Source organism: Mesoplodon mirus (assembly GCF_964341445.2).
Source record: "Mesoplodon mirus genome assembly, chromosome: 17".
NCBI classification, from domain to species: Eukaryota; Metazoa; Chordata; class Mammalia; order Artiodactyla; family Ziphiidae; genus Mesoplodon; species Mesoplodon mirus.
In genome coordinates this window covers 15,891,830-15,910,518 of record NC_138993.1, presented here as the reverse complement: position 1 = coordinate 15,910,518, position 18,689 = coordinate 15,891,830, and the positions used below count along the sequence as shown (strand labels likewise).

General features: G+C 49.5%; 1 protein-coding gene across 7 annotated transcripts in view; it reads right to left on the bottom strand.

The window, feature by feature from the left end:
- The window catches only part of DHRS12 (dehydrogenase/reductase 12), a 35,113-nt gene extending 19,800 nt beyond the window's left edge, over positions 1 to 15,313 (bottom strand). The window contains exons 1-5 of one of the 7 annotated variants that reach the window (XM_082602062.1): positions 15,176 to 15,310; positions 10,933 to 11,066; positions 9,200 to 9,282; positions 2,052 to 2,144; positions 908 to 989 (exon numbers count right to left, since the gene is read on the bottom strand). In XM_082602062.1, the coding sequence (XP_082458188.1) occupies positions 908 to 989; positions 2,052 to 2,144; positions 9,200 to 9,282; positions 10,933 to 11,066; positions 15,176 to 15,231 (448 nt within the window). In that variant the 5' untranslated portion in view covers positions 15,232 to 15,310. The other 6 variants (XM_082602068.1, XM_082602067.1, XM_082602066.1 and 3 more) reach the window with 6 other exon arrangements.
- Positions 15,314 to 18,689: the final 3,376 nt, after the last annotated feature.

The following is an 18,689-nucleotide window of genomic DNA, read 5'->3' as shown; positions in this document are numbered from 1 at the left end:
TTATAAATTAGGCTTTGTGTTAGATGATTTTGCCCAACTGTAGGCTAATGTAAGTGTTCTGAGCACGTTTAAGGTAGGCTGAGCTAAGCTACGATATTCGGTAGGTTAGGTGGATTAAATGCGAAATCAATTTACTATATGATCAACTTATGATGGGTTGACTGGGACCTAACCCCAACATAAGTTGAGGAAGATCTGTACTCCAGACCCCTTGGTTCGAGATGGAGAAAATCCAAAGAGGTTAAAATCCTGGTACACTGGTTTTCAAACTTTAGTGTGCATCAGAATAATCTGGAGGGCTTGTTAAAACACAGATTTCTCAGCCCCATCCTAGTTTGGGATTTAGTAGAGCTGGGGGTGAAGCCCAAGAATGTGCGTTTCTACCCAGCTGCCCGGTGAACCCTGCTGGCCCAGGAACCCTACTTTGAGAATCACTGGCCTGGCACAAAATGAGTCGGCCTGTTATTACAGAGCAGGAACCGGAACCCAGGGGTCCTGCGTTCCAGGTGAGTGCCCTTCTTGGCCCATCTTCTGGTCTCGTGGTTGCACCTTTCTCAGCCCTGGCTGGAAGTTCCCTTGGCTACAGTTTTCATGTTTGCACTTTCCACCTAAGATGACCTTTGCTCTTCTCACCAAAGTCATGTCTATAGTGAGCCTTGAGCTTCCTAGAAAAAAAAAACTTTAACAATGCTAAGTATTTCTGGCACTAACTCATATTATGAAAAACATGAAAAGAGTGTTTTATGAAGAAATAATAATGCAGTGAAGGATAAATTTAAAGTAAATGCAATCAGGCCAAGGACCAAGAACCCAAAAAGTAGATCAATGTTTTTCTGATCCTTCTACGGTATCATTTATGTCTACGTTTATTTTGCTAAAAGCAAAGAAGAAAACGGCTTACACTTACCCAGAGTGTTGGTAGCGAAGTTTTTTTCAAGTCCATCTTCCGTGAGCTCTCTCTCATTGACCATGCAACCTGCATTATTGATCTAGAAAGTACAGTTCCCGTTTCAAAATAAAGGAAAATAGGGCCAAAGGACCCGTTCCCAAACCCCCAGTTCCACCACCACCACTGGTCCCACATTCATGTGACGACAACAGTTCTGCTCAACTGTTCCTTCACTCCAACCCCGTCCTGGAAAATGCCATTTGTGCAGCAGGCTCAGCCACGGGACTGTGCAGAGACCTCCGATGACCAGGCAACCTAATTCATGACAAAGTGCCCCAGGAATTCGTCTAGACCAGTGCTGTCCAGTAGAAATATATAATTTTAAGTTTTCTAGAAAGTGGCCACATTAAAAAGGTAAAAAGAAACAGGTAAAATTGATTTTAATATTTTATTTAACTCAATATATCCAAAAGAGTATCATTTCAAAATGTAATCAATATAAAAATGTTAGTTTACTCTATTTTTCACACTAAGTCTTCAACATCGGCAGATTTGTACACTGGTGGCACATCTCAATTTGGACTAGCTACATTTCAAATGCTCCATAGCCATATTGGACAGCGCAAGAGTAGACCTGAGCCCGAGTGAACATTTCGGAGCACATTAGAAACTATGTGGGTAGAAACGCAGCTCAGCTCAGAGTATATGCGAGGAGGAGAAGGACACCAGCCCACCTGAGTCCTCTAGCTCTCTCTGGAGAGCAACTGACTGTGTTACTAAAAGAGGTGCTTGTCTGCAGCAGGCGTTCTTTCGGACTAAGCTTTTTATTTAATTTCCCCCTGAGCCTCTAATTTTAATATAGCAATCCCCAAATCTACGGAGCTCAGGAATACCAGTATGTAAATCATTTTGTGAAAAAAATGGAACCTCCCCATTCCCCCCCGGACCCAGTGGATGGTCCCTTCCTTTCCCCACAAATCCAACCAGTAGGGTTAGATTGACTCCAATGAGTAAACCTGATGACTGAACAGGCCTCCCCATAAAAGATTCTCACTAAGGTGTCACCATAAAGATCCACAAACATACACACCAGTCTACAACCACACAGGCAAGAAATGCACATGCATGAGATTTATCCCCTACTTATGTTTACAAAGCTCACCAGGACATTGAGGGTATGTTCCTGCTTGAAATTTTCAACAAATTTCCAGACTGTCTTGGGATCAGATAAGTCCACAATGTGCAGAAAGATGTTCTAAACCAGAAAACAAGAAAAATTGTAAAGCCTTAAAAAAAAAAAAGATAACATGTATTTTTTTCATTAAAAATGGTTTTTTTAAAAAATGGTTTTAAAAATCAAATCGTTTGGAATGATACAAAATGGAAAGTCTCACTCTTCAGAAGTACACCATTGTTCACAGTTTCTTGCGAATCATCAGAAATATTTTAAGTACATACAATATTTATAAATGTATGTTTCAGGCATTATCTATTATACAGTTTAAGCATGATGTGTGTGTGTGTGTCCCTTTTCCATATACATAGGATCAGACTATACATTGTTCTATATCCTTCTTTTTCACTTAACAATATGTTTTAGAGATTTTTTTCTTATATATAAATCTACCTTATTTCTTTTTTTTTTTAATCAGGTTGTTTTCTTATTGTTGAGTTTCTTTTTTTAACATCTTTATTGGAGTATAATTGCTTTACAATGGTGTGTTAGTTTCTGCTGTATAACAAAGTTATACATATACATATATCCCCACATCTCTTCCCTCTTGCATCTCCCTCCCTCCCACCCTCCCTATCCCACCCCTCTAGGTGGTCACAGAGCACCTAGCTGATCTCCCTGTGATATGCAGCTGCTTCCCACTAGCTATCTATTTTACGTTTGGTAGTGTATATATGTCCATGCCACTCTCTCACTTTGTCCCAGCTTTCCCTTACCCCTCCCGGTTTCCTCAAGTCCCTTCTCTAGTAGGTCTGCGTCTTTATTCCCGCCTTGCCCCTAGGTTCTTCATGACCATTTTTTTTGTTTGTTTTTTAGATTCCATATATATGTGTTAGCATACGGTGCTTGTTTTTCTCTTTCTGACTTACTTCACTCTGTATGACAGACTCTAGGTCCATCCACCTCACTACAAATAACTCAATTTTGTTTCTTTTTATGGCTGAGTAATATTCCATTGTATATATGTGCCACACCTTCTTTATCCATTCATCTGTCGATGGACACTTAGGTTGCTTCCATGTCCTGGCTGTTGTAAACAGAGCTGCAATGAACATGCATTGATCATTTATGTACGTGGCTGTGTGCACCACCATAAAAGAAAAGGGGGCACTCAACATGGTTCCTCCATCAAGGAGTTCTGAGTCTACTGCGGGAGGAGGCTGCACCCAGAGGTAACCATGTCACAAGGCAGAAACTGACACGCAATGTAAGCAAGGACTGAGTCACAGAAAAAGTTGTCATCGTAGAGTTAGGATGTGCCTGCGATAATCTCTTAGGAGCAAAATATTGACAAAAACTCCCAAATGATTGGTAGGAAACTATGACACATCCATGCAAACGTATGTTTTGTGGCCATTAAAATGGCCTCCTCCCCCACCAGTAGACTCAGAACTCCTTGATGGAGGAGCCATGCTGAATGCCCCCTTTTCCTTTACGGTGGTACACACAGCCATGCACATAAATACTCAAGGCATGTTGTCCATTTACCCCTTTTTCTCTGTACTCAGCACATAATTGAAACTTGTGTTCTCAGCATCCAGTGAACGTGAGGCTGTTCCCCCTGAGCTCCAGCAGACGTGAGGGACTTATCACCAACCCAAGGCAGATTCCTGCTGCTGGGAGCTGAACCTACAGGCAAAACTCTGAGCAACAGCTGTAACTCCCTTGATAAAGCAGAGTTCAGGGCCCTGTCTCAGTTTCCCCATTAACTGAGCCATTGAACCCAAGACAGAATTTCTTTCTACTGATTGATCTTAAAACATATTTCCTCACCCTGAGACAAAGGCTCAGAGAATGAGAAAACAGAAGCAATCCCACATTTTCATGCCTCAGAAGGTCTGTAATCAGCTTGAATACCATATTTGGCTTAAGTCTGGAACAACTGAACCTTCCTCTGCCTTCAGGGGAGAGGAAAAGCATTGTCCGTACAGGACTATGCTCTTCTAAAAAGGCTCTGAAGGCCTCACCCTGACAGAGTGGACATGAGGCTGCTGACTCACACCTGGGTCAGCCGTGAGCGTCTACCAGTGACGGCAAACCAAGTCCACGCACCTAATCCTTTCATACTGAGTACTTCCGGGCAACCACCCTGGAACTCCCTCCCACCAGCAGGGCTGCAACGCTCACACAAAGCCAGGCTCAAAGAAACAACAAAATTCAAATGAGCAACAAACTTCAAGTGAGCCAAAATCAATTTTACTCTGATCATCCCTCAATCTCCTGGAGCTTCCTGGAAGCACCCAAGGCATCGCAGAATTAAAAACAGGCAGCAGCAGGGAAGAGGGACTCGCCATTATAGACGAATCAACCTTGGAGCCTGGTGAAATGAAGCATCCTGAAAAGGTGAAGGGAATCACCTGGCTCCCTCTCCGAGAAACTAGGAAGCCCAAAGGCACCCAGAAGGAGAGGCCAGCAGTCTGCTGTGACCAGGGGAAGGAAATCAGGAAGGTGCCAGTGTGTAAAACCCTGATCTGCTGATCTACACAGGACGAGGCTGGACTTAGGAGCCACTGGGGGCCCTATACTCACTTTTTAAAAAAAATATTTATATATTTATTTATTTGGTCGCACCGGGTCTTAGTTGTGGCACGCAGGCTCCTTAGTTATGGCATGTGAACTCTTAGTTGCGGCACGCATGTGGGATCTAGCTCCCTGACCAGGGATCGAACCTGGGCCCCCTGCATTGGGAGTGCAGAGTCCTAACCACTACACCACCAGGGAACTAGGAAGGTCTGAGAAACTGTCACAGCCACGAGGAGCCATGACAACTGAATGTAACGTGGGATCCTGGATGGGAACAGACAAAGGGTGTTAGGTAAAAACTAAGGAAACCTGAATGGACTTTAGTTAGTAATAATGTATCAATATTGGTTCATTTGCTTAACAAATGAATCATACTCATGTAAGACGGACATTAGCAAAGAGAAAAATGGGTGTGGGGTAAATGGAAAGTCTGCGTTATTTTCACAACTTTTCTATGCATCTAAAACTATTCTGAAATTTTAAAGTTTCTTTTTTTAAAAATGTTGCCCATGGGGAATTCGCTGGCCGTCCAGTGGTTAGGGCTCTGTGCTTTCGCTGCTGGGGCCTGGGTTCGATCCCTGGTCGGGGAACTAAGATCCCACACGCCACTCAGTGTGGCCAAAAAAAAAAAAAAAAGTTGCCCAAGGAGATAACTGCCAGACAAAAGCCTGGTGCCCTTCTATCCGGGCAGCGAGATGGTGATGAACTGCATGTGGCGAGGACCTGAAGGAGGTCCACTCTGACCCTCTCCCTGGGCCCGTCGGGAACAGTGTGCCAGACACAGTGGCTGCTGCACTGGGAGTTTGCTCTGTGACAAGCGCTCCTTCCCCCAAGCTTGGGGCCACACACACCCTCTCCAGAAAGAGCCCCGTGGCAGGATACTGAACTCTCCGTACTCCACACACCTGATCTTACCAAGCCAGTGTGTCCAAGCAGCTGGTTCCCACGTGACCTTGTCCTTCCCTGGTGCCCAGCCTGCCCACAGGCACCTGGCTCGGCTGGCCTGCCACACACCCCACCCAGGCTCTCCTGCCCAAAGGACCACCGCTCTTTGATGTCCACCCAACTATGCACCCAGGACCAGTCCCGCCAGTGCCCTCCCTCCCTGCTTTACTGGCCCAAGCGCCACTGATGAAAGAGAACTAGGGAACTTGAAAAGCAGAGAATGTAAGGTTGGGAGTGGTAACAATATTAGCATAAACAATGTCGATGACAGCAATAACAGTCATGGCTTCTACGGAGTGAGAGCTGTGCACACCGTGATGCCCTGAACTTCCCATGTCATAGCACTACCATGTTCTGTCAGCCAGGGTCTAACAGAAACCACTGTCCACAGAAGGAATTGAACGCAGGGGTTGGTTTCCCAGAGGAGAAGGGAGACGAGAACTCAGCTGGGACTGGTGAAGAAACCTGGAGACCAGCAGCAGCACCAGGAAGCGCCCACCAGCCCTAGGCTGCGGGAGCAACGGGAGGGGGTGATGTGACCTGAGCCTGGGAGCAGGGCTCGCCCCCAGAAGCAGGAACCTCAGCGGAGATTCAGCTGTTGCCACAGAGGCCAGATATCCTGTTTCCCCATTCCTCCCACCCCCTTCCTCCCAGTCTTCCTCTAATACCCGCCGCTGGTCAAACGCAGGCACGAGGCGGCTGACGTGGCAGCTGGGGGAACACATACTTCGGAAGCCACACCATCCACACCTCCCCGCCCCACCGTGATACAGAGCAGGTCAGGCGGGGCCCAGGGAGGGGCACATCCTTTGCTGAAAATGCTCGTTGATCACTTAATCCTTACAAGACTGACAGGGGCTGTACTGCCTCTACTGTGTCAATCTCCAGCTCCCAGCCTGCTGCCTGACACGTTCACACTCAAAGAGATGTTCAAAAATGAACAAAGTAGTATCGCCCCTCCTTTTCAGATGAGGAAACTGAGGTTCAGGGAAGCTAAGCACATGGCCCAGCTCACAAGGCTCCGTGAGTGCAGAGCCGGCACTCAGGTGGGAGCCCCCCTCCTTCCCGTGTACCCCTGACGAAGCTGGGCAGTGGAGCCTCTTTACAAACAGGAAGGAGCAACCGACCCCGGGGAAGAGCCTGGAGGATGCACCGAGTCAGGGAAACCACATCCACGGGGATGAGCAGACGGGCACCACCGGCCCCGGACCCTCCAAGCGCTCAGTGCTGGCGGCCACTTACAAACACAAAAGAGGAGAGGATTACCCTTGGGTTTGTGAACGTGAATGCGGGGAGGCCGCAGGTGAAGGGCTCCCTCTCCCCCCGGCCCAGGAACCATGCTTGCTCCCCCTTTCAGCACTACCTCCCACAGATGGTGAGCTGGACATGAGGAGGTCTCAACAGCGTAAAGAGCGTCGTGTCCTCTTTTTCTATATAGATCCACTTTGTAAAACAACATAGCCCAAACCAAAGCGGGCTGGAATCCAGACAAAGCCTCCTCTGCCCATAGCCTGAGATTAGTATTCCTGTTGCATCCTGCAGCAGTACCACTGAAAGTTATCAGCAGGCAGACAGCCAGCTTTCCATCTCAAGAACTGCAGCCCCCAGATCGCAGCTGCCCTTGCAGACGTTAGAGCAAGATTTAGAGACCCTGGAGCTCTCAGCCAGCCCTAAGCCTCCGGGAGGAATCTGATGGCAGGAGGCTGCGGAGTCTGCGGAAAGTCTCTTGCCTTGAAAACGTTACTTCAAGACGTGGAATAACCTTCATGAGCAGAGGCAAAATAGTCCATTCTAGATTGGGGCATCTGTTTTCCCTTTGGCCACGGCCCAAGCCTGAGGGCGCGGGGTGCTGTCCGCCCCTCGACTGTGGGCAGTTGCTGGAAAAGCAGGTGCACAGGACAGAGGAGGAAACTCCAGGTGGGGCTGGAAGCAACGTGCTCTGGAGCGAAGGTGAGGGGCCCGTGGTCACTGCCAGCCAGCCCCCTCCTCTCCACTTGACCCTGGGGGTTCAGGGCCTCCATCGGGGCCGGCTCCCTGGGGTACCACCTGCACAGGTGCACAGACCCCACAAATGGGCCCCGCTTGTTTTTTATTTCTTAATTCTTTTTTGATTACTCATACCTTTCGTTATTACTGTGATGATTTTTAAGTCTCCTAGCAATAAGACTTGGGAACTGTTACCTTTGTCCTTTTTTTTTTTTTTTTTTTTTTCGGTTCGCGGGCCTCTCACTGCTGTGGCCTCTCCTGTTGCACAGCACAGGCTCCGGACGCGCAGGCTCAGTGGCCATGGCTCACGGGCCCAGCCGCTCCGCGGCATGTGGGATCTTCCCGGACCGGGGCACGAACCCGCGTCCCCTGCATCGGCAGGCGGACTCTCAACCACTGCGCCACCAGGGAAGCCCGTTACCTTTGTTCTTATTAGAGATTCTACTGTGTTACTGAGCCAGAGTGCCTCCAAGGGGGAACTTTTTTTTAAATTACTTTTTATTGGAGTACAGGCCCCACTTGTGTTAATGCTATGCCTTCACCGTCCTCCAATTCTTAGGCTTTTAACGCCAGGGTCCCACACCTTCGTTTTGCACTGGGCCCTACAGATTATGTAGCCAGTCCTGGTTCCGACTCTCTCAGAAGAGGAAGCCCACAAACCGTGAGCCAGCTCTGAAAGCTCTCGAGAGGAAGTGGCTCTCATCAAGGCCAAAATGTCATTTGTTGTCCCTCTTTATCCAAAGACCACTGGGTCAGTTTACAGCTTGGCTCACCCTGAGTCACCTCTGATGTGTCTCACTGACGTGGCCTCCCTCTGTCGGGGGGACCCCAGCAGTGCCATGTCCATATCATGTCTCCCTAGCAGGCACTGATGCCTTCATGGGGCGTGGGATCAAACCTCACTGCCCGCCTTATCCCGAGTCCAGCCCAGATTTTGAAAAGCACAGCTCAGAGGAGCGAGGAGGGAGTGGGAGAAATTGGGAGATTGGGATTGACATAGACACACTACTGATACTATACATAAAACAGATAACTCATGAGAACCTACTGTATAAAACAGGGAACTCTACTCAATGCTCTGTGGTGACCTAAATGGGAAGGAAATCTAAAAAAGACGGGATATATGGGGACTTCCCTGGTGGTCCAGCGCTTAAGACTCCGTGCTCCCAATGCAGGGGGCCCGGGTTTGATCCCTGGTCAGGGAACTAGATCCCGTATGCCGCAACTAAGAGTCCACATGCCGCAACTAAAGATCCCGCACGGGGCAATGAAGATCCTGTGTGCCGCAATGAAGACCCAGTGCAGCCAAATAAATAAATAAATAAATAAATATTTTTAAGAGTGCATATATGTATATGTATAACTGATTCACTTTGCTGTACAGCAAAAATAAATACAATAGAATAAAATAAAATAGGACCTCTGTCCTGAAACACATTGAAAAAAAAAAGAAAAAAGAAAAGAAAAGCGCAGCTCCAGCTCTGTTGGCTGCGGCTGCCTCCCAAGCCGAAGCACAAACAGGCCACTGCCGACTCGGGGAGCGTGGCCAGGAGTCCAGCCCCCTGCACTGCTGACCCAGCAGGCAGGAACCCCCTCAGCAGGAAGGGCACAGAGCAGCTCACCTGGTTCCCGCTCTCCCTGATGATCTCACCTCTGGCACCTTCCGCTCGGTTTTGATCTCGACAAACCAGGTGAACTGTGCCACCTGGTGGAATTCAACAAAACCGTGTGTGAGGGACAGCGACAGTGACAGCTATGGAGACCAGCTTTTCCAAATGAAGGACTAAGACATACGGGCTCACAGAAAGAGTACCTGAAATGGAGACTATTCTGGAAAATCTAGACAGATGGTCCCCATAGTCAGAGCAGCAGATGTAAGAGAGAGGGTGATCTTGGAACCCGTCCTCCTGCCTACCTGAGCTGACTGACGGTGCACCTGGGACAACGTCCTGACTTAAGGGTCTGAATATATCAAGGATAAGAAGGGTCGGTTTTTGTCATACCTGCATCCCTGACGTCTCATAGAGTACCTGACACACTAGCTGCACTTTGGACCCACCAGGGAAGTTTTTAAAGCTCTAGATGACGGGCCCAGGCCTGCTTATGTTTTAAAAGCCCCGCAGGGAGTCTAATGCCTAGCCTAATATACAGCAGGAACTCGATAAATATTTACTGAATGGCCAAATCCATAAACGGCACTCAGACTATTCCAGCAAAAGCCACACCGTCATCAATCAAGGGTTATTTAAAGGGGACTCGCCTTGTCTGCGGCAGTTAAGAAGTAAGCATTAGGGAACCTGCTTTCTTCACCTAAAATAGCTGCTTTTAAAAATGAGGTCTGTTTCATGGGAGGCTACAGGCTAATCACACAACCAGCCCATCTGCTTTATCCTCTTCCCCACAACTCTTCAGAGGACCTCCCAGTTGCTAAGACGCAGTTAATCTTCCCCCTGACTTGGCAGATAATTAAATACAACTCCAAATGGTATAATATTCCCCTGAAAAATGCCTAACAATTTTAGAGAAAAAAAAAATCTCGAGCATCTTGAAAAGTGATAAATTCCCAACTTATTTCCCCAACTTCTGCCGGAACATCCATTTTTCCTGGAGAAGGAGCTCCGGAGAGACATGGCAGGCTTCTCTAGCCACCACAGTGCCATTAAGTGACCCAGGGCAGTTGAGCTCATGCAGGAAATTCTGGCATTTACCCGGAGGAAGACTTCAACTGCCTGAATAATTTACGGGCACCCAGAGAGGCGCTTCCCCAAATCAAGCTTAGGGAGGAGAATGGGGAGGCTGTCTCCAGCTGCTCGAAACCTGGAGGCTGGACACCAGGAAGGAAGAAGGAAGCTCACTGCACGCCCCTCTCCCGTTATTCTGGGGGCTCTGGTTCTTAACTAGGGTCCACTGGCAAATTGTGAGGGACTCCCAGTATCCTTCCCACCCCCGACCCCATTCTTGTTGAGAAGACAGGAACCGGAGACCAAGTATCCAGGTGTTTTTTGCTTTAAGGGTCCACTGGTGATTCAGACCCCTAGGGTTGGCCGGAGCCCCTCACTGTTCTTAGTCAGAAAACACTGACATGTGGACAGGACCCCAGCTCTCCTGTGAATTAACTGTATTGACAAAAGCCTCCTCTGGTCACTTGTTCTGTCCGCCTCTAGCTTGAAGCTTACCGCACAGCCCAGAACGCTGGCAGCTGTGCCCATTATCACAGGGTCACTGTTCAGGGCTCCTGGCTGTGCTGGCTGGGGCCTTCCTGACCCTCCTGTGACACAGGGCGCTCTCCCCGGTGTGGACTGGCCACAGGCTGGCCTCGGGGCCCAGTGCACACACGAGTTAGCAGGCTGCTCACCTCGCTTGGCGATCTCGAAGGCAGTTGCTTTTCCAATGCCGCTGTTCCCCCCGGTGACCATGAAGGCTCTTCCAGGGACTTGGACCTCCAAGTCATCAGGGATGAAGTCCTTGGATGCAGATTCATAGCCACTCCTGGAAGCAGCAGAGCCACAGAAGGAACGGCCGTAAGTAGCCGGGAACACAACCTCCTGTGGGGAGGAAGCCTAACTCTGCGCTGGGCATCGTGCTCTCTCCCGGCACATCGCGCAGCCCCTTTCTTCCTGGGCTCCCGCTGCTATCCTCCCTGGTCTCATGAACACCACCATCTTCTCCAGGCCTACATTTCCTACACCATTAGCTTCCTGAACTGAAAATGCTTGGAGATTCCAACAATTTGGTGGCCAAACTACCTTTCTCTGACTGCCTCTGATACCAGGAGGTGCCCCCCACCCCAAAAAACTCTTTGATACATAGATTTTTTTTTGGCCTTTTTCCCACAGTGGGGGGAGCAGAGAGGAGCTTAGGAGACCAGGAACATCATGCCTACTGCACCGCAGGACAGGTGTCTCTACCCAGGTATAGAAGGACCACGGCAAAGTGGGTAGATCTGCACGTAGGGAAGGAAGGTGGGGGCAGGTGCAGTTATATGAGGGCTGCACGCCTTCAGAGGAAGAAAGGCTCCTTCAGGGCCACAGGGTGTGTGCTGCAGAACCCTAGGGGGCGCCGTTCCGATCACAGTGATGAGAGATTCGTATCTGCATCAGGACAACTTTCTGACGGAGGACAGCAAAGCACATAGAGAGGGAGGTGCTTCTTCTAATTTGCACAAAGGCATCATATTGCATAGAAACAACCCTGAGTTCCTTAACTGTTTCTCTCTGCTTTTTGAGCTTCCTCTTCTAACTTTACTGTCGTAGTATTTCCCAGTTACAAAACTGGCTGAGGGGGTGGAGGCAGAGTGGAGGGGGATTGGCAGGAGGAGACCCACGGGGCGGAGCTCTCCCCACACACCAGCAGGCTGGGGTCTCAGCTTGCGTCTCTCACCCAAAGAGCCGATTCCCTGCAATGCAGAAGGCAACTCTTTCCCCCAAAGGCTCTGGAAGAAGCCCAGTGCCCTCCCCGCACCCTGTTTACACACAGACTGCCAACAGCTGGTCTCCTGCCCCATGCCCTGGCACAGCACAACTGCCAATTACATGCCTGGACACTGGTGAAGAGGGCCAAAGAATGTCTATGAGCTTGGGTCTAGTTTAGCCACAGGGGCGGTCATTGCCCCTGGTCTCACAGTCAAGAGACCAAGGAGAATGTTCCTGTTCTCACCATCTGTAACTCGCCCAAACATCCAGGGCAGCTCAGAGAATGCCCTTTCCATTGCTTCTGCTGTCAGTGGGCCACTTAGTGGGGCAAGCAAGACTTCTGACTGTTCCAAGGCCTCCTGAAAGGCTGACTTGAAACTAAAAATAATATCAACCATAAGGGCTTTGGATCAAACAACTTGGGTTTAAATCACAGCTCTGCGTCGTAACAGCTGTGCCGTCTCACGTGTTGGCTTAACCTTTCTGAGCTCCTGTCTCCTCATCTGCACAGAGGGGATAATAAAAGCTACTTCTTGGGCAGCCTGGGTGAGATAATGTATGTGAGGCATTTATCACACACTTGGAATAAATTAAGAACTCAATAAATAGTAGTTGCTATCATTATTACTAGTATTAAAAATGACATGAATACCTTTCACATTCAAAACTAAGCTCATTGTCCCCCCCACCAGCCCCCAAGCCCTTCAAATCATTAGGGACTTTGAGAGTAATTTAAACTATAACCGAAGATGAAGCTGGAAGATTTGTTTTTTCCCACAGGTCAGGGTCCCAGGATCACTGTGAAAAGATTTTCTTGCAGAGGAAAGGGGTTTCTCAGAAAGAATCAAGGGCCAGGGAGTCAGTGCATAGGGGCCCAGGCAGGACAAGGCACTGGTGGGGAGCAAGAAAGAGCTTTCCAAACCACCACAGGGCCAGAAGAAGAGCAGGCCAGAGAACATGCCCCAAGTAAATGCCCCACAGGGACCCGGCCCCAAGAGCCCCCTCCTCCTGGGGCAGGAAGCTGAGAGGCTTTTCTCTGTGACACACAGCTAGAGGAGACCTTAACCTCTGGGCTACCACATCGATCCTATTAGAGCCTTAGGTTTGCTGAGGACGGCTCCTGTGGATTAAACCTCTTCCTCAAACTCCAGGCTGTGAGCCAGTTGCCAAGTGGGCGGTGCCAGGCTGGACTAAAGGACACGTCATACCTCCCTTTGTCCTTTGCCTTCAACACAGGGATTCCACCCTGATCCAGTCTGTTGTTAATAAGACAACTTAGTTTGTTTTGTATCCTCCCACCTTCTTTTTTTATCTTTATAAACTCTTGATATCAGTCCTTATTTTTCAGACGTAGAGAGACATAAATGACTTACCCAAGGTCATGAGATGGTAGGTAATGAAGCCCAACACCCCAGCCTAGGGCACCTTCTACCTCACCAGTGGCGCTCAGAGTGGTCCCCAGACAAGCAGCATCAGCATCACCTGGCAATCTGTCCACGGAGTCAGACACTCCAGGGTGAGCAATCAGTGAGTGGTTTCACATGCCCTCCAGGTGACTTTGATTCAAGCTGAGCAACCACTGTACTTAGTGTTTCCTGAACCCCCTGAATATAGGAATCAAGCTCCCTGGCAGGCTTCCCCCAATTTATCCAATATGGAATTTGCTAAGGTCCCACGCACACATGCTAGGAGCTTAGGAGTCAGTTGTTGTAGCTGAACTACCCCCTGGTAATTCTTAGGTTCAGGCAAGTTCAGGAAACTGTAACTAGATCCTGCTGCCGAGGGGCCCAATATAAGGAAGCTTTATAAAAATCCTGGTGTGCCAAGAAAAAACACTGTAAACCCAAACTACAGACTCTCAGGTTGGAATCAAAGTAAGGTGTTGTCTTTCCCTCCAATTCACTAAATACATAATAGCAGGGAAACCCGCCTAAGTTTGCACCCCTCCAACTTCACGGAAGAGTCTAGGGAGAGACTTTTAGAAGCCTGTTTTCCTGGGGCAGGAAGCTGACTCAAACTTTTCATGCTGCATTCCGTGTTAACATGGAAAGATCCAGCAAATGGTGGCCACTGCCTGTACACCCCTTTGAAAGAGGCGGCCACGGTATTCACCTAAATTCAGTGAGTCAGGGTTGACGGCTACACTTCCCACATTCTCTGCAGCACTGGCCCCTGAGGAGGGTCTGCACTTTTTCCAAAAGGATGTGGGGTGCAGAGAAGGGAGCAGCGGTAGCTGTCTCCCCTTGGAATGATGCCTGGAGTCCTGGTATGATGGAAATTTGCCCGGGCTGCCTTGGGAACTGATAAAAAACCCTAGTGCAGGGAGGAGAGGAAGTCTCCTAGAGATGACTGGGAGGCACAGGAGAAACACCTGTAGGATTTTTTAATAAAATGTCTGTCTAGGCCCCAGTGCACATCAACTGAATCAGAAACTCTAGGGGGAGGGCCTGGAAAATGGTATCCTAAATTCTCCACTGGTGATTTCTGATTTCAGACAGGGGTGAGAACCACTGCGTAAGCCTAACTAATTCTAAGATAAAAACCACCTCTCCATCTGCCAGAAGTGGCCACCCCTTAAAACCACAGCGAGGGCGATCACGGGGCCGGTGAAACCATCCAGCACCGTTCCGCAAGCTCACACTGGGTGCAGAGCTGACCTGAAACCCGCGCCCGGAATGTTCCAGCTGGAGGGAGAGGTCACAATCCACAAGCCGCAGTTGATTAGTGAGGAAACAAACACACCCAGGAAAGTACTAAACAGAATCTCGACTAGCAGCTCAGAACTAACCCCGTCTGACGCCGAAAACAGCCCCACGGAGCCAGTATCGGAGCCCGCCCAGCAGGGTGCCAAGGGAACACCCTGGAGGCTCTCAGGCTTCTGGGCCGCCTGACGTCCGTGGGTGGGGCCTGCGCTGCAAGGCCCCGCCCCCGGACGCCCGCCCCGCCCCCGGACGCCCGCCAGGTGCGGGGGTCGCGCCGGCTGCCGGTACATCTGCCCGCGGGCTGCCAGCTAGCGGGCGCCCCCGTCGCTTGGTGGGTCCAAGAGATCGCGGGGAAGTCGCGGGCGCGTCCCCGCTAACCTCGCTCGCGCGCGCCGAGGCGGGCCACGTGACAGCCGGACGGCCTGCTCCCCCAGCCGGCAGCCCCAGCCCGCGGCCCCCGGCGCGGTACCCTCTGCATCCTTACTTGGTGTATTCGCGCAGGCCTTTGGCGAACCACACGGCGCTGCGGTAGAGGAGCATGGTTGGGCGGGCGCCGCACGCAGAGTCTCGCGGGCCCGCGCTCCCGGTGCCCTCGCCCCGCCCCGCCCCGCACCACGGGCCAGCCAGCGGTTACATCATCCCAGTTACATAAAAACCGCGGCATTTGGGGCTTTTCTCCACTGGGAATGCGACGGCGTCTCCGTACGACGTGGAACGTCCCTCCTGCCCCGACTCTGGAGAGTGCCCCCTCCAGCCCCAGCCTCAGAGGGCTGGGGAGGGGAGGGAGGGCAGACCGTGCTGCGGGCCGCGCTGAAGGTCCGCATAGTCACCTCTGGGTCGAAGCCGGGCGTCAGCACGTTTTGGGGGTATGACTAGGACGTAAAGATGGCACCGAAGCGCACCTCCTAGAATCTGATGACCCAGAAAATTGTGTGGAATAAAAGCGATGAGGCTTACTGATACTAAAAAGATGTCTTCATCTGATGGGTTTATCATCGGGGTTACTGAAACACTAGCATTTTCTAAGTTCCTACCTACCTTATTTCACGAAATGCCCCCAGAATCTCAGCGGAGGGACATGGCCTCTTCAGCAGGTGCAATAAGTCAGGTCAGTAACATGCACACAGTGACACGACTGTGGAGAGGCAAGGCTGGGTAAGTCTGTCTCCAAAGTACAGACCTGTGCCACTAGTTCTGCAGCGTCTTGCAGTGCCTGGGTGGGGCCCTTTATCTCCTCCAAATCTTCATCAGCGTCCCGGATTCCCCAAGGCCAAATAAACATACTGTGTTAGTTAAAAAAAAAAAAAAAAAAAAAAAAAGCATAGTGGCTGTGTCAGCCTAGACAAGCCATCCAGCCCCTTCTGGGCCCCATATGTAGGAATCGGGCACCCCTGTCCACATCTGACCTCCATCTCTAAGTCCCAGTTAGGAAACCTCTCTCGGTTAAATTCTGTACTGGTTTACCCAACTCACCCAGAGACTGAGACACCCTTACATAAGATGTGCAGAGACCAGCTGGTTTAATGGCCTCATTACCTAGGATAGACGATATAGGATCACTGCCCCCTCCCAAGTGGGCGTGTATTTAAGGCAGAATACCTTTTGAAACAAATTTCCCCAGAACAGCTTGCTCCTCTGAACAGGACTGTGAGGTTCCATGGCATTGCTCTTATTTTTGACAGAGTGATGAAAGGAAGTTTAAACAAGTGGCATTCTGTAAAGCCACCCAGCCTGGTGTGACTTTCCATGCCAGTCAGGTTAGACCAGAAGAACATTTTGGACCCCCAGAGTTACACAACTGTGCTTTGTACACTCTGTGTCAGCGATGGAAAAGGTATCAGTCTGCTCTGAATCCCGCTCACCACCTCAGGAAATGTGCTTTGGGCTCACAGAGGGTGTAAGACATTCTTTTGAACCACACAGTGTATTGAGGACATCAGCAGCACCTTGCAGTAAAAGGGTGGGTGGAAACCCAGCTCTTTCAACCTGCCGTGTAAAGCCCAGGATGCTGCAGACCTACTCCGTTCTTAGTTTTCTTGTTGGTAGAATGGGAATGAATATGCTCACTTCATGGGGTTGTTGTGATGATTAAAGACATCTGTAAAGAGCTGAGCAAAATGCCTGGTTTCATTCGAGGTGATCAAAAAACGTTCACTTCCCTCAAGTTTTCTTCTCATTCTTTCCCTCCTACGCTACACCCATGCCTTGGACATTCCATCCACGTTCCATGAGTGCATGAAGCATGTAATGTTTATCCTCAAATCAACAAGTATCCACTAGGGACTGCATTGTACACACTTCATAGGAGGTGTTAAGAAAAGACAACCCTCATCTCAAAAGGGAACTCCAGTCTCCCCTGGATGACAAGCAACATACACACAAAAAAGAAACAAAGGACAGGACGGGATTAATGGGAAAAGGGTCCAGTTTAAGTAGGAGTTAGCTGAGCTGGATTTTAGTTCTGTTTTGTCACTGATTCTCAGTGTTACCCTGGGTAATAGTGATAAAATTTATTGAGGGTTTAGTATGTCCAAATATTGTGGATTATCTCACTTAACCCTTACAATGACCTAGTAAGGTTGTTCTCACTATTATCTCCATTTTACAGATGAACAAACTGAGACTTAGAGTGTAAGCCACTTGGCTGAGGCCACAGTAAATACACATTGGAGCCAGGACTGGAGCCAGGCAGTGGGATTCCAGAGCCAACAGCCTCTCACTGGACCATACTGTATGGGGGCAAGTCACTTAGCCTCTCTGGGCCTCAATTTTCTCATCTAAATGAAAAGGAAATTAGATAGATGACATCTGGGGCCCCTTCCAGCTCTGACTTTCTATGACTAATAAGAGAATTACACAAAGATGTTAAATAAGATAGGCCCAAGGTGCTTTTAAAAGAGCGGCATCCAGTGGGTGTAGCTGCTTCATTTCATGTGGGTAGAGAACCTCGAAGATATTTCTTCTGTGTCCCTGGTTCTAATTTGCTACTCAAAAGCCACACAAAGAAATCATCCTCTGAAGCTTGCTTCTAATTGATTTAGAGACCTAAAGCTAATTTTGACCAAACTGGAAGGAGAAGCAGAAGGTGAGGATTGAGAAATCCATGGCTTTCTGCACAACAGATACACATGATGGGAAGTCTGCGTACACACACACACACAGACCAGTGTTTGCATCTCTTCCACTGAAATTCAGTACCAGTTCCTTCAGCCCAGTTGTCATGGCAACACCAGCTGCCAATGAGATCGTGGAAGACAAGGTTATAATGGCAGTGGTGCCTTAATATTTTACCTGGCAAAACCACTTAGGTAATAAGCTGAATAACCATAAATCATAAATCCATGGGAAGCGCAGGCACCGCTCATTGTACGTGTTTAGTGTGCAGCTGGGGGTGGGGAAGAGACATGAAAGCGAAGGGAACAAAAAGGCAGGCGGGTGAGGTGGAGGGTCGGGAGGAAGGTCTCTGATGCTGATCCCTGTTTTTCCTCAGTGTCCTGACCCTGTCTGTACACGGATTAAGAAACCCGTCTCTTCCATATGCACGAGAAGGGATGGGCGCTCCCAGCCTTAATCGCAAAAGGCTTATAAGAAACCCGAGGCTGCCTCTTGGGCTTCACACTAAGGGAGGAGAGAAGCAGCCCAGGGATGACACGGCAGACAATGACCCCCCAACACGGGCACCCAGCGGGAGGCAGAACCCCACTCAGAACTGCCTCTCTGGTTGCCTCCCCAAGTCACTTGATGCCACCAGTTTTACAGACTCGCTCTCCCCCGGGGCAACCGTCTGCTGCGCATCTGAACCAACTCCCTGAAGGGCAAATCCATGGATTTAAGGGTGTCCTTCCTTTCACAGGAAGCTAATCATGGGGCGGAGGCCTCTGGTAAGAGATCTGTCAGTGGGGAGAGAGACTCTGCTTACACCAAACACCCTTTGGTGCCTTTGAATTCTGTACTATGTTCATGAATTACTCATTCAAATTAAAAAACACACAAAGGCG